The sequence below is a fragment of the Ylistrum balloti genome, unplaced genomic scaffold (genome assembly GCF_031769215.1).
Source record: "Ylistrum balloti isolate Yb309-2 unplaced genomic scaffold, AGI_CSIRO_Ybal_v1 Utg369762, whole genome shotgun sequence".
Taxonomy (NCBI): Eukaryota; Metazoa; Mollusca; class Bivalvia; order Pectinida; family Pectinidae; genus Ylistrum; species Ylistrum balloti.
In genome coordinates, this window is record NW_026781960.1 from 49718 (window position 1) to 63714 (window position 13997).

The 13997-nt window shown below is 42.4% G+C and overlaps 1 protein-coding gene across 1 annotated transcript; it reads right to left on the reverse strand.

Annotated features, from left to right (window-relative positions):
* Window positions 1–1683: 1683 nt before the first annotated feature.
* Window positions 1684–13761, reverse strand: LOC132543695 (mucin-2-like). The gene is made up of 17 exons (XM_060207214.1): window positions 13740–13761; window positions 13131–13220; window positions 10293–12305; window positions 9209–9668; window positions 8376–9073; window positions 8034–8339; window positions 7823–7837; window positions 7384–7499; window positions 7081–7139; window positions 5949–6118; window positions 5290–5395; window positions 4772–4788; window positions 4339–4474; window positions 3906–4084; window positions 3358–3428; window positions 2884–2934; window positions 1684–1776 (listed from the first exon to the last, which is right to left on the reverse strand). Exons 1-17 carry the CDS (start codon window positions 13759–13761, stop codon window positions 1684–1686), a joined length of 4602 nt encoding a protein of 1533 aa, XP_060063197.1.
* Between the last annotated feature and the right edge of the window lie 236 nt (window positions 13762–13997).

Genomic DNA, 13997 nt, shown 5'->3' on the forward strand with positions numbered 1-13997 from the left:
AACTAAGCAGCATCACACACGTCCAGCGTCATGTCACACAAAGCAATAGTACATTTTTCAATAAGATCACTATGGCAACCATAAAACGTCCCCATATTTTCATCAACCTACATCTTTTAAAGGAAAAACAACACCAAACCAAACGAACAAACAAATAAATCCCTACTTTCACCTACAATCTATTTTACTGTCATGTCATAATCTACAATATTTCTAAATAAAAAAAAAGAAAAGAAAAGAAAAAAGGGACCCCTTGACCTTGCCCAAACATTGACCTAACAACCATGAAACTAAAACATAAGCGTGTGAAGTTCGAAAATAATCCCTTCATGTATAAAGAGGCTGTAACGCTGACAAATTTTCACATATGTAGGAAAGGACTGACGGACGGACGGACGGAGAGGAGAAATACCGCAATACACTCCGTTTCACAGTTTTGGGACCAAAGTAAACAGCCAATGCGGCGTGTTTCGCAGTAATTCTAACATTCCAAATACAAGGAACTGGTTTTAGTTATGTAAATAAGTAAAAGAAATCGCTTTCAATTGAAAAAAATATATTATCTCTTTATTAAAACATGATAAGATGATATAAAATATATAAAAAGATATTCATGTTTGCTGATATTTCATACTTAACCTAAAACAATAGTTTTATTACTAGATTATATCCATATCATAACACTCATTTGTAACACACTCACACTCATGTAATCACATTCACATCATTTACATCCATACACTTAACACTATTTAATGTGTATCACATATACTGGCCGATACCACACAATTTTAGAATTTCGGGACACTTTGTCTCCGAAGTGACTTCACGTCAGAAAATATATTCAGGTGCAAAAGTTCAGCACAAATATACGAGAAATCATAACAGAAGTAATGTATCTCTATTTCTTAGCACTGTTATTTGATATTATTATCAAAATACGCATTTTTTACCAAGTAATAATGATTTCCTATGTTGAAGCTAGGTTATCCTTCACTTCTGTGTTTACGTTGAAATCTTATCACACATTTAGCAGCAAATTAATAATTTGCTTGATTTCTGTTTATATCAATTTAATTACAAAGATGAATTTTACAGTTTTACAGTATATGCCCTCCTCAAACTTTTACACCATTGATATTCATAGAATATTAATAGCTTAATTGTCACACATCACACTTGCATAGATAACATAAATATTATGTTAAACATTCAACAAGTAGATTGAACTACTGCACACATTGAACACGTAATTTCACTTCTCCTAAAAACTCCCTAAAAACGTCCTTTCGGTTGTATTCACTAAGTCGATGCGACTTCATTCACTCCAAACCCGTCCAATAAAATTAACATATGCAATAATATGAATTCTGTTTTTTTTTTTTTTTTTTTTTTGTATTTCGAAATGAAAGTTAACACAAATATGCAAACAATGCTGGATCAATGATAAGGGAAATGTGCGTTTGGCGTTTGAGTATATCTACCTGATTTTTAACACATACTTAACATTTACTGAACATCCCTCCTAATGAACGTATAAAAGGTCACCAAACTCGGTCAATATTGTATTATATATATATGTAAATATTAAATACATATGTATATTGATAAATCCTATCTACTAGTACTGGCATTAGGAACACACTATATACAATACTGATTTTAATGTGAAAAATGAAATGACTATTTGTTATCACACATTGAGGTTTTGATTGGCAGTAGTGAAACTATGGCCGATTTGGGTGGCTGAAGTGAAACTAGAGCCGGTTTGATTGGCTGTAGGTAAACGTGTGTCGATTTGATTATGCAAATAAAACATACAACATAAACAAACAATCAATTGGTCGAAAATGAAATATCAATTGTACTACAATACAGCTTTCTCGATGAAATATCTTTTATAATTTAAGGTAAATGTCATGAGAATTAATGAGTTTAAAGGTAGTTTGAAGTACAAACAAACAACTAACAATAACACAATGCTGGTACTGTAGTGAAATGAGGAGTGAATAGATTTTCATCTAATTGTATGTTTAACAATATGAACACAATACATTTCATATTCACTTAAACAACTTCTTTTCTGTACAAAATATGCAAGACATGATAAAAGTTCTTCAGAAATATACATGAGACATATTTCTATTTCAACAAATAAATGTAGGTCAATATATTATGCATATGGGTTCCAGCCCAGGATAAGATGTACATGTAAACCTTTAAGTACCGAGGACTAAAGAAAACGGCACGGACAGCACAGACCATCCCTTCTTGAGCACGAAAAATCACTTCTTATAAAGCAACCAGTTTATCCCTTTTTCAGCACGAAATATTCTTTTCTCATAAGTTGTGTTCTTGCTTAGAAGAGTCTGTCTTGTTACAAGAAGATTTTTTCCTGTGAACTGGACGTGATTTTGCGTCAGTACTTGTTCACGTCCCTGCCATCTTACAGTAGCGACACTTGAAACAGTCGAAACAGACCTCTGAGCGTCCACTGGGAAATGTCCATAGTATATTTGGCAAGCCTTTACATTCTATAAACAGTGATATTTATGTTTTCTGTAAAGAGAAAAAATAATAAGAAAGGTTATGAAAATATCAAGCCTTTGTAAATATAGGTTAATGTTCAACAACACAAGTTTAAACATTTAATACCAAAAGTTGGACATTCTTATCACAACCAATGTTAATTCAATTACCGATTCTAATGATTCCAATGAATCGGGGTAAAATATCTCCAACACAAAGCCTTAACAATGGTATTATCAAATCAGGAACGATAGATATCTTATGTTGTCGTAATACCACGTCATACGATATTCACGATAGTACTGCTGGCCTAGCACAATGGATGTTAATCAACTGATTGTTTGTATTACTTACCACATACATAGGATTAGGCGATAACTCCGTATTAGGTCTCTGTATTTTATACTGAAATATACAACACAGGTATTATAAACATGAATATATCGCCCTAGAAAGGCGAACTCGATATCGATATATTGAAAGCTGTCAACAGATTTGACTGAAAGAAAGAGTAACACATTTACAAGGTCACCAATTAATGCCTTATTTATTTGATGTAAACAATTTTCATTATTAAATTATCTTCATCAAGATAATTTGAGGATGATACAGATGTCTTATGGTTAGATATAACAAGTTAAAATACGAACCTGTACTTTTATTTAAACTGCGCGACATTAAAAAGAATTAAAACCTAAAAAATATATATTTGCAAAGTTCTGTTTTGAAAATCTCGCATTCTTTTTAATAGCTTATGTTACTTAAGATGAAAATTCCTATGAGGCGGATATAGTTAGAAGGCGTGATGATGACGTCTTCATGGCTTACCTTTTGTTTAGGGTCTACATATTGGTACATAAAATCCCAGGAGAAATTTGAAGTGTCTGGATTATCGTACGCTGTAAAATGTAAAGAAAACAATTACTACACATCTGTGTAATCAAAACATAGCAGTCATACCACTTTCAGTAATAGGAGTTATACTGTAAAATGTTTAATTTTCATTTTTTTTATTATATTGTGGGTGTGTGTGTGGGGAGGGGGGGAGTTGGGGGATTCCGTAATTTCGGTGGTACTCGTCATAATCAACAAAGACATGTCCACAAACTGTTAAAGTGTAATTAGATCTCTTTGAGCTATATCTATCCACGAACGCGAAAACATTTTCTGAAAAGTGTCGAAGCGATCCCCAAGAGAATGCATTATTTCACAATATTAAAATGTATGAGAACTAAGACTGTTGCATTCAATTAATAGCAGTAATAAATCCGAAACTTTACTGTACCAAATTTAAACGCTTTATAAGTAAAATTTGATTTTTTTTTTCAAAAAGAGCACATAATAAAAAAAAAAAGTCAGTTTCTTGTTTAGCTCACCATAAAAATCTCTGCCCTGGTACAAATCAGCTTCTCGTCTGGTTCGTTTTTTGTTGTCGGAAGATTCTGAGTCGGAGTCTGGGTCCTGCCAGCCTCCGGGATGATAGTAGGCAGGTCGCCCCCAGGTGTTGAACTTAGGAGCGATACCAGAAGGATAGTGCATACCAGCATCGAGAGTTCTGGAAAAAAAACAATGTTGATGTTATTTTAATCAAATGATTATACAAACATTTACATAACAGTGTGCTGCCTCTGACGTCCGAGCAATTATACCAAGGTCATCGACAAGCTGTATTTCAATACAATTGATTAAGTAATTGTGACCATTTTAGAAATCAGATAAAGATCTGACGACAATGACGTTGAAATAACAGTCGGTAGATTGTTGAGCACTGTGAAGCTTGTGTATGTGTGTGTGTTTTTCACTGCCTACCTGTCTAAGCTCTCCAGGTCTTTGCTACCTCTGCGACCAGAACGTTTGGCGTATATACACACGATAACACCGATAAGAATCGCAAGGAATGCGACAGGTATTCCTACTCCAAGCCCTACAACTAGGTCAAATCCATCTGAAATAGACACAAATACATTTCAACGACAGTTATTTAATTAACTGCTTATAAGAATGTAAACCTTAAAAGTTTGTTATATGAATTCAAAATTATAACTTTATATTATGATCCTGTAGTTGTATTTCATTGAATAACTTTTTGCTTTCAGTATCAAATTGGTTTAATTACCCTGCACGTGCTTCGATCACAGTGCTTACTTTAAAAGGAATTTAAATGTAAGTTTTGATTTGGTTAAGATTTCAATAAAGACTTCAATTTCGCGGGATATTTTAGTTTAAGTCGAATAACACTTACCAGATGTCTCTGATAATCTGTAATTAGTGAAAGAAACAAAATTAGTTTGCTATGTAAATATAATATTATGTAATGGATACATATCTTATGACATATTGAATGGTATCATTACGGAATAATGACAATAGGATATGATCGGTGATTATATCACTGGCACGTGCATGAAAAGATGGAAGTGTATCTAGGTAGCGTCATGAAAACATAAACAGGCAGTGTAAAACAACAGTCAATGTTTGGCAATGTTTGGAAATGTTTGGCATTATCTGGGAACGTTTGGAGTTTTTTGGCAATTTTAGGCAATGTGTGGCATTGTTTGGCAATGTTTGGCAATGTTAGGCATTCTAGAGTACATGTAAGTACATGTACATATTATCTGAATAAAATCATTTTCTATTTGAGAGAGTAATTCGAAATCAGAATAACACAAGACATGATTCTGAATAATTGCATTCCAACTGGTTTTGAAATCCCTTACAGATAACCTTGTGGGTGTCAAATTCACACAAACCAGTACTTACACACACTGTGCGTTTCCGTTGACTGTCTGACACAAGTAACCGCTGGAACAGGTGAACGTTCGGGAGAAAACCGTACATTTGTCAGTCCCCGCTGTGATAGTAATGTCTGTAAACAAATGAAACGTGTCAATATGTCCTCCTTTTTTCGGGGAAAATCGTAATGTCGTTTTATGTAATTTTGTTAAGTTTCACTCTTATTATATTAATGTAATCATTGTAATAAATACTGAGACACATATCAACCAAGTTAAACTTCATAAGAAATTACACAATCGTACTATAGTTATCGAGATACACCAGCATTGAGACAAAATGCAGGCTGGATGGCTTCTTATTATGACACAAACAGGTTTCTTCATTCAACGATCAGCGGTATTCAACCTAATGTCGATGGCATTATACAATGATTGCGTTAACTATGGTCTAATATCATTTATAGTTGATATGAATGTCATGTCAGTTTTTTATGGCTATAGATGTTAAATGCCATAGATATGTATCAATATTCTTTTAGAAAGTGGATTCGAAAGAAACATTTTGATTTTTTGTTTTTGTTTGTTTCTTTGTTTTTAAGTTTGGACTTATGCATGGGTATATATCCATAAGGTTCTCCCTATAACTGGCAATGGCTAACGTCATAAAAATGTTGAAATACATACCTGATGACCCAGGCTGCGAAAGGGTGACGGTGGACGCTGCAACAGTTTGACCACTCAGCTGGAAGGTGTTTTTTTGACTTCCGATATCTGATACAGCATTAGTTACGCCGGTAGCCGCCGCCTCTGTGTTTTCTGTGACAACCTCGTGCCTCACAATCAAACTTCCAGACCTGTTAAAAAGTTGTTCATTGATTTAGGTATTTAATAAATGTTATACCTAGTGTACAATGACTTATCTGTGTACAATTAGACATCAGTTATACCTAGTGTACAATGACTTATCTGTGTACAATTGGACATCGGTTATACCTAGTGTACAATGACTTATCTGTGTACAATTGGACATCGGTTATACCTAGTGTACAATGACTTATCTGTGTACAATTAGACATCAGTTATACCTAGTGTACAATGACTTATCTGTGTACAATTAGACATCAGTTATACCTAGTGTACAATGACTTAACTGTGTACAATTGGACATCGGTTATACCTAGTGTACAATGACTTATCTGTGTACAATTGGACATCGGTTATACCTAGTGTACAATGACTTATCTGTGTACAATTAGACATCAGTTATACCTAGTGTACAATGACTTATCTGTGTACAATTAGACATCAGTTATACCTAGTGTACAATGACTTATCTTTGTACAATTGGACATCAGTTATACCTAGTGTACAATGACTTATCTTTGTACAATTAGACATCAGTTATACCTAGTGTACAATGACTTATCTTTGTACAATTGGACATCAGTTATACCTAGTGTACAATGACTTATCTTTGTACAATTGGGCATCGGTTATACCTAGTGTACAATGACTTGTCTTTGTACAATTAGACATCAGTTATACCTAGTGTACTATGACTTATCTTTGTACAATTGGACATCAGTTATACCTAGTGTACAATGACTTAGTGTACAATTGGACATCAGTTATACCTAGTGTACAATGACTTATCTTTGTACAATTGGACATCAGTTATACCTAGTGTACAATGACTTATCCGTGTACAATTGGACATCAGTTATACCTAGTGGACATACAGCCTTTGTGTTATACTACAAATAATGCGAAAAGAAATTTTTTATAACATATTTGTGTATAAAATACGGTTACTTACGTAATTTGTATGATTACCACGCGTATAAAGCCTTGAATATTCGCGTATTGCAATGTCAGCTGTAAAATAAAGAAATAAAATGGCAATAATGTCAAATGTTCAGCGAAATTACATTGTTTAATACATTAATGCTGAGACAAGAAGGTGTTACTATACTTTGGTACTAAAGCGAACTCCACTAAATATGGTTTCAAAAACGTAACTGATACTATTGTAATGGAATCAGACGTACTTTTCTTATTTAATCATTCAGAACTCTCTTAATAAAGAGACAACTGATATACAGGTAGTGGCGCCACCTACCACAGATAGGAGTTCCGACTTCAGTGCATTGTATTCAGTTGAGGACGTGTCACTCAGGTTAACGGTTGTAGTGACAGGAAACGTCACAATTATAAGTGTCGCTCGCTGAGTGTTGGCTGTAACAAAGATATGACCAGTGATACAGAGAGTCTGAGTTTGTCGGAAAAACAACAGCACTGTACAGGTATAAACCGATTTTATACTTAATATGATATATTTGGGAGAATGCTTGGTAAATAATAATTTTAACTACTTAATGTATCAAAATGAAAAACGATATTTTATGATTTAAAAAAAATGGAAATTGAAAAATTAGTTATAAGTATGACATATTTTAGATAAATATAATTCTCCGCTACATACTGCTTTTAAGAGCACACAGAACAGAAAAATACAGAAATAGCTTAAGAAAGGAAAACTAACCAAATACAATACTTACGATTTACCGGAGGGACTGTAACAGAAAAGGGTAAGGAATTAAGGAAAACATATAACTAAAAACCGGCGGTATATACGTAGACTTGAAAACGGAGATTAAGTATGTTTCTATGACAATACTAGAAAGCCATCTGAGATACAACTTTACACTTTTGTATATGGTGTCAATTTTACATCATTGAAAATAGTAATTAACCTATCAATTGTATTACCTGTAGTAGTGGTTGCTGCTGTAGTAGTCGCGGCCACAGTAGTGGTCGTGGCTGAAGGTGTTGTGACCAGCGGTGTTGTGGCTGGTGGTGTTGTTGCTTCAGCCGTGGTGGCAGCTGCTGTTGTCGTTGCTTCAGCCGTGGTGGCAGCTGCTGTGGTCGTTGCTTCAGCCGTGGTGGCAGCTGCTGTTGTCGTTGCTTCAGCCGTGGTGGCAGCTGCTGTTGTCGTTGCTTCAGCCGTGGTGGCAGCTGCTGTTGTCGTTGCTTCAGCCGTGGTGGCAGCTGCTGTTGTTGCTTCAGCCGTGGTGGCTACTGCTGTTGTCGTTGTTTCAGCCGTGGTGGCACCGGCTGTTGTCGTTGCTTCAGCCGTGGTGGCAGCTGCTATTGTCGTTGTTTCAGCCGTGGTGGCAGCTGCTGTTGTCGTTGCTTCAGCCGTGGTGGCAGCTGCTGTTGTCGTTGCTTCAGCCGTGGTGGCAGCTGCTGTTGTCGTTGCTTCAGCCGTGGTGGCAGCTGCTGTTGTCGTTGCTTCAGCCGTGGTGGCAGCTGCTGTTGTCGTTGCTTCAGCCGTGGTGGCAGCTGCTGTTGTCGTTGCTTCAGCCGTGGTGGCAGCTGCTGTTGTCGTTGCTTCAGTTGTGGTGGCAGCTGCTGCTGTTGTCACTTCAGCCGTGGTAGCAGCTGCTGTTGTCGTTGCTTCAGCTGTGGTGGCAGCTGCTGTTGTCGTTGCTTCAGTCGTGGTGGCAGCTGCTGTTGTCGTTGCTTCAGCCGTGGTGGCAGCTGCTGTTGTCGTTGCTTCAGTCGTGGTGGCAGCTGCTGTTGTCGTTGCTTCAGCCGTGGTGGCAGCTGCTGTTGTCGTTGCTTCAGTTGTGGTGGCAGCTGCTGCTGTTGTCACTTCAGCCGTGGTAGCAGCTGCTGTTGTCGTTGCTTCAGCTGTAGTGGTAGCTGCTGTTGCCGTTGCTTCAGCTGTAGTGGCAGCTGCTGTTGTCGTTGCTTCAGCCGTGGTGGCAGCTGCTGTTGTCGTTGCTTCAGCTGTGGTGGCAGATGCTGTTGTCGTTGCTTCAGCCGTGGTGGCAGACGCTGTAGTTGTTGTTTCAGCCGTGGTGGCAGCTACTGTTGTCGTTACTTCAGCTGTGGTGGTAGCTGCTGTAGTCGTTACATCAGCCGTGGTGGCAGTTTCTGATGTCGTTGCTTCAGCAGTGGTAATAGCTGTTGTCGTTGCTTCAGTTGTGGTGGCAGCTGCTGTTGTCGTCACTTCAACCGTGGTGGCGGAGGCTGTTGTCGTTGCTTCAGCAGTGGTAGCAGCTGCTGTTGTCGTTGCTTCAGCCGTACTTACAGCAGCAGTGGTCGTTATTTCAGCCGTTGTGGCAGCTGCTGTTGTCGTTGTTTCAGCTGTGGTGGCAGCTGCTGTGGTCGTTACATCAGCCGTAGTGGCAGCTGCTGTTGTCGTTGCTTCAGCTGTAGTGGTAGCTGCTGTTGTCGTTGCTTCAGCAGTGGTAGCTGATGCCGTTGTTGTTGCTTCAGCCGTGGTGGCCGCTGCTGTTGTCGTTGCTTCAGCTGTGGTGGCAGCTGCTGTTGTCGTTGCTTCAGCCGTCGTAGCAGATGTCGTTGTTGCTTCAGCTGTGGTGGCAGCTGCTGTTGTCGTTACGTCAGCCGTGGAAGCAGCTGCTGTTGTCGTTACTTCAGCTGTGGTGGCAGCTGCTGTGGTCGTTACTTCAGCTGTGGTGGCAGCTGCTGTTGTTGTTACTTCAGCCGTGGTGGCAGCTGCCGTTGTCGTAACTTCAGCCGTGGTGGCAGCTGCTGTTGTCGTTACTTCAGCTGTGGTGGCAGCTACTGTGCTCGTTACTTCAGCCGTGGTGACAGCTACTGTGCTCGTTACTTCAGCCGTGGTAGCAGCTGCTGTTGTCACTTCAGCCGTTGTGGCAGCTGCCGTTGTCGTTACTTCAGCTGTGGTAGCAGCTGCTGTTGTCACTTCAGCCGTTGTGGCAGCTGCTGTTGTCGTTACTTCAGCCGTGGTGGCAGCTACTGTGCTTGTTACTTCAGCCGTGGTGGCAGATACTGTAGTCGTTACTTCAGCTGTGGTGGCAGCAGCTGTTGTGGTTACATCAGCCGTGGTGGCAGTTTCTGTGGTCGTTACTTCAGCTGTGGTGGCAGCAGCAGTGGTGGTTACATCAGCTGTGGTGGCAGCTGCTGTGGTCGTTACATCAGCCGTGGTGGCAGCAGCAGTGGTTGTTACATCAGCCGTGGTGGCAGCTGCTGTGGTCGTTACTTCAGCTGTGGTGGCAGCTGCTGTGGTCGTCACTTCAGCCGTAGTAGCAGCTGCTGTTGTCGTTGCTTCAGCCGTGGTGGCAGCTGCTGTTGTCGTTGCTTCAGCCGTCGTAGCAGCTGCTGTGGTCGTTATTTCAGCTGTGGTGGCAGCTGCTGTTGTCGTTACTTCAGCTGTGGTGGCAGCTGCGGTGGTCGTTACTTCAGCTGTGGTAGCAGCTGCTGTGGTCGTCACTTCAGCTGTGGTGGCAGCCGCTGTTGTCGTCTCTTCAGCAGTGGTAGCAGCTGCTGTTGTCGTTACTTCAGCCGTCGTGGCAGCTGCGGTGGTCGTTACTTCAGCTGTGGTGGCAGCTGCTGTGGTCGTTACTTCAGCCGTGGAAGCAGCTGCTGTGGTCGTCACTTCAGCTGTGGTGGCAGCAGCTGTTGTCATTGCTTCAACTGTGGTGGCAGCTACTGTGGTCGTCACTTCAGCTGTGGTAGCAGCTGCTGTTGTCGTTGCTTCAGCCGTGGTGGCAGCTGCTGTTGTCGTTGCTTCAGCTGTGGTGGCAGCAGCTGTTGTCGTTGCTTCAACTGTGGTGGCAGCTGCTGTGGTCGTTACTTCAGCTGTGGTAGCAGCTGCTGTTGTCGTTACTTCCATTGTGGTGGCAGCAGCAGTGGTGGTTACCTCAGCCGTGGTGGCAGCTGCTGTTGTCGTTGCTTCAGCTGTGGTGGCAGCTGCTGTGGTCGTTACTTCAGCCGTCGTAGCAGCTGCTGTTGTCGTTACTTCAGCCGTGGTGACAGCTGCTGTGGTCGTTACTTCAGCTGTGGTGGCAGCTGCTGTGGTCGTTACTTCAGCCGTGGTAGCAGCTGCTGTTGTCGTTGCTTCAGCCGTGGTGGCAGCTGCTGTTGTCGTTGCTTCAGCCGTGGTGGCAGCTGCTGTTGTCGTAACTTCCGCTGTGGTGGCAGCAGCAGTGGTGGTTACTTCAGCCGTGGTGGCAGCTGCTGTTGTCGTTGCTTCAGCTGTGGTGGCAGCTGCTGTGGTCGTTACTTCAGCTGTTGTGGCAGCTGCTGTGGTCGTCACTTCAGCAGTGGTAGCAGCTGCTGTGGTCGTCACTTCAGCAGTGGTAGCAGCTGCTGTTGTCGTTGCTTCAGCTGTGGTGGCAGCTGCTGTTGTCGTTACTTCAGCCGTGGTGGCAGCTGCTGTTGTCGTTGCTTCAGCCGTGGTGGCAGCTGCTGTTGTCGTTGCTTCAGCTGTGGTGGCAGCTGCTGTGGTCGTTACTTCAGCTGTGGTGGCGGCTGTTGTGGTCGTCACTTCAGCAGTGGTAGCAGCTGCTGTGGTCGTCACTTCAGCAGTGGTAGCAGCTGCTGTTGTCGTTACTTCAGCCGTGGTGGCAGCTGCGGTGGTCGTTACTTCAGCTGTGGTGGCAGCTGCTGTGGTCGTCACTTCAGCAGTGGTAGCAGCTGCTGTTGTCGTTGCTTCAGCCGTGGTGGCAGCTGCTGTGGTCGTTACTTCAGCTGTGGTGGCAGCTGCTGTTGTCGTTACTTCAGCCGTGGTTGCAGCCGCTGTGGTCGTCACTTCAGTTGTGGTGGCAGCAGCTGTTGTCGTCACTTCAGTTGTGGTGGCAGCAGCTGTGGTCGTTACTTCAGCTGTGGTAGCAGCTGCTGTTGTCGTTGCTTCAGCCGTGGTGGCAGCTGCTGTTGTCGTTGCTTCAGCCGTGGTGGCAGCTGCTGTTGTCGTAACTTCCGCTGTGGTGGCAGCAGCAGTGGTGGTTACTTCAGCCGTCGTGGCAGCTGCCGTTGTCGTTGCTTCAGCTGTGGTGGCAGCTGCTGTGGTCGTTACTTCAGCTGTGGTGGCAGCTGCTGTTGTCGTTGCTTCAGCCGTGGTGGCAGCTGCTGTTGTCGTTGCTTCAGCCGTTGTGGCAGCTGCTGTTGTCGTAACTTCCGCTGTGGTGGCAGCAGCAGTGGTGGTTACTTCAGCCGTCGTGGCAGCTGCTGTTGTCGTTGCTTCAGCTGTGGTGGCAGCTGCTGTTGTCGTTACTTCAGCTGTGGTGGCAGCTGCTGTTGTCGTTGCTTCAACTGTGGTGGCGGCTGCTGTTGTCGTTGCTTCAGCCGTGGTGGCAGCTGCTGTGGTCGTTACTTCAGCTGTGGTGGCAGCTGCTGTTGTCGTTGCTTCAGCTGTGGTGGCACCTGATGTGGTCGTCACTTCAGCCGTGGTAGCAGCTGCTGTTGTCGTTGCTTCAGCCGTGGTAGCAGCTGCTGTGGTCGTTACTTCAGCTGTGGTGACAACTGCTGTTGTCGTTGCTTCAGCCGTCGTAGCAGCTGCTGTGGTCGTTACTTCAATCGTGGTGGCAGCTGCTGTTGTTGTCACTTCAGCTGTGGTGGCAGCTGCTGTTGTCGTTACATCAGTCGTGGTAGCAGCTGCGGTGGTCGTTACTTCAGCTGTGGTGGCAGCTGCTGTTGTCGTTGCTTCAACCGTGGTGGCAGCAGCAGTGGTGGTTACTTCAGCCGTGGTGGCAGCTGCTGTGGTCGTTACTTCAGCTGTGGTAGCAGCTGCTGTGGTCGTCACTTCCGCTGTTGTGGCAGCAGCTGTGGTCGTCACTTCAGCTGTGGTGGCAGCTGCCGTTGTTGTCACTTCAGCCGTGGTGGCAGCTGCTGTTGTCGTTACTTCAGCTGTGGTGGCAGCTGCTGTGGTCGTTACATCAGTCGTGGTTGCAGCTGCTGTGGTCGTTACATCAGCAGTAGTAGCAGCTGCTGTTGTCGTTACATCAGCTGTGGTGGCAGCTGCTGTTGTCGTTACTTCAGCTGTGGTGGCTGCTGCTGTGGTCGTCGTCTGAGGTACTGTTGAAGCTGGTGTTGTAGAGCTCTGAGTATACTGTAGCATCATACCAGCTATCAAAAAGGCCATCGCCCAAACAGTTCGTGTCCGTCGAATTTCCATTTCAAGACAAGGTTCTGGAAAGAAAGATGGAAAATATTACTTAGTTATCCACATACCGCTTCCTTCTTCTGATACACAATACTGATCATTTTGTACGTTCATAGTACGTCACATCTACAGGTAATCCCCTGAAGAATATATACGACTGGTTTAACCAAAGAATGTAAACCACTGGTTTAACCAGAGAATGTAAACCAGTGGTTTAACCAAAGAATGTAAACCACTGGTTTAACCAAAGAATGCACAACACTGGTTTAACCAAAGAATGCATAACACTGGTTTAACCAAAGAATGCATAACACTGGTTTAACCAAAGAATGCACAACACTGGTTTAACCAAAGAATGCATAACACTGGTTTAACCAAAGAATGTAAACCACTGGTTTAACCAAAGAATGTAAACCACTGGTTTAACCAAAGAATGCACAACACTGGTTTAACCAAAGAATGCATAACACTGGTTTAACCAAAGAATATATACCACTGGTTTAACCAAAGAATGTATACGGCTGCTTTCACCAAAGAATGTATACCACTGGTTTCACCCATCCACATACCAGCGCCAACCCAGTGGAGCTGTACCGACAAGACTGTAATGCCCTTTATTACACGACTGACCTATCAGGTCAAAGAACATGAACAGTGCGTCACACACCGGTATAGCTTATTCTAAATATCAGCCGTAAATGCATCTATAGCATGTGATGAAATTGTGAACATTTGAATACTTTCATTTTTCTCGATTAAGCGATCTGTATTTGTTTTAACTGACCGTCCTACTGTGTTTCGGA

Bases quoted from the DNA above. Each gene is read 5' to 3' on its own strand.
- LOC132543695 (XM_060207214.1), bottom strand. From the start codon at position 13,761: ATGTGGATGGGTGAAACCAGTG. The intron at 9,669-10,292 runs TAACGACCACAG...CGGCTGACGTAA, and splicing joins AGCTGCCACCACAGCTGAAG to CGACAACAGCAGCTGCCACC. The intron at 1,777-2,883 runs GTAAGTAATACA...GTTTACCTACAG, and splicing joins CGCCTAATCCTATGTATGTG to CCAATCAAACCGGCTCTAGT.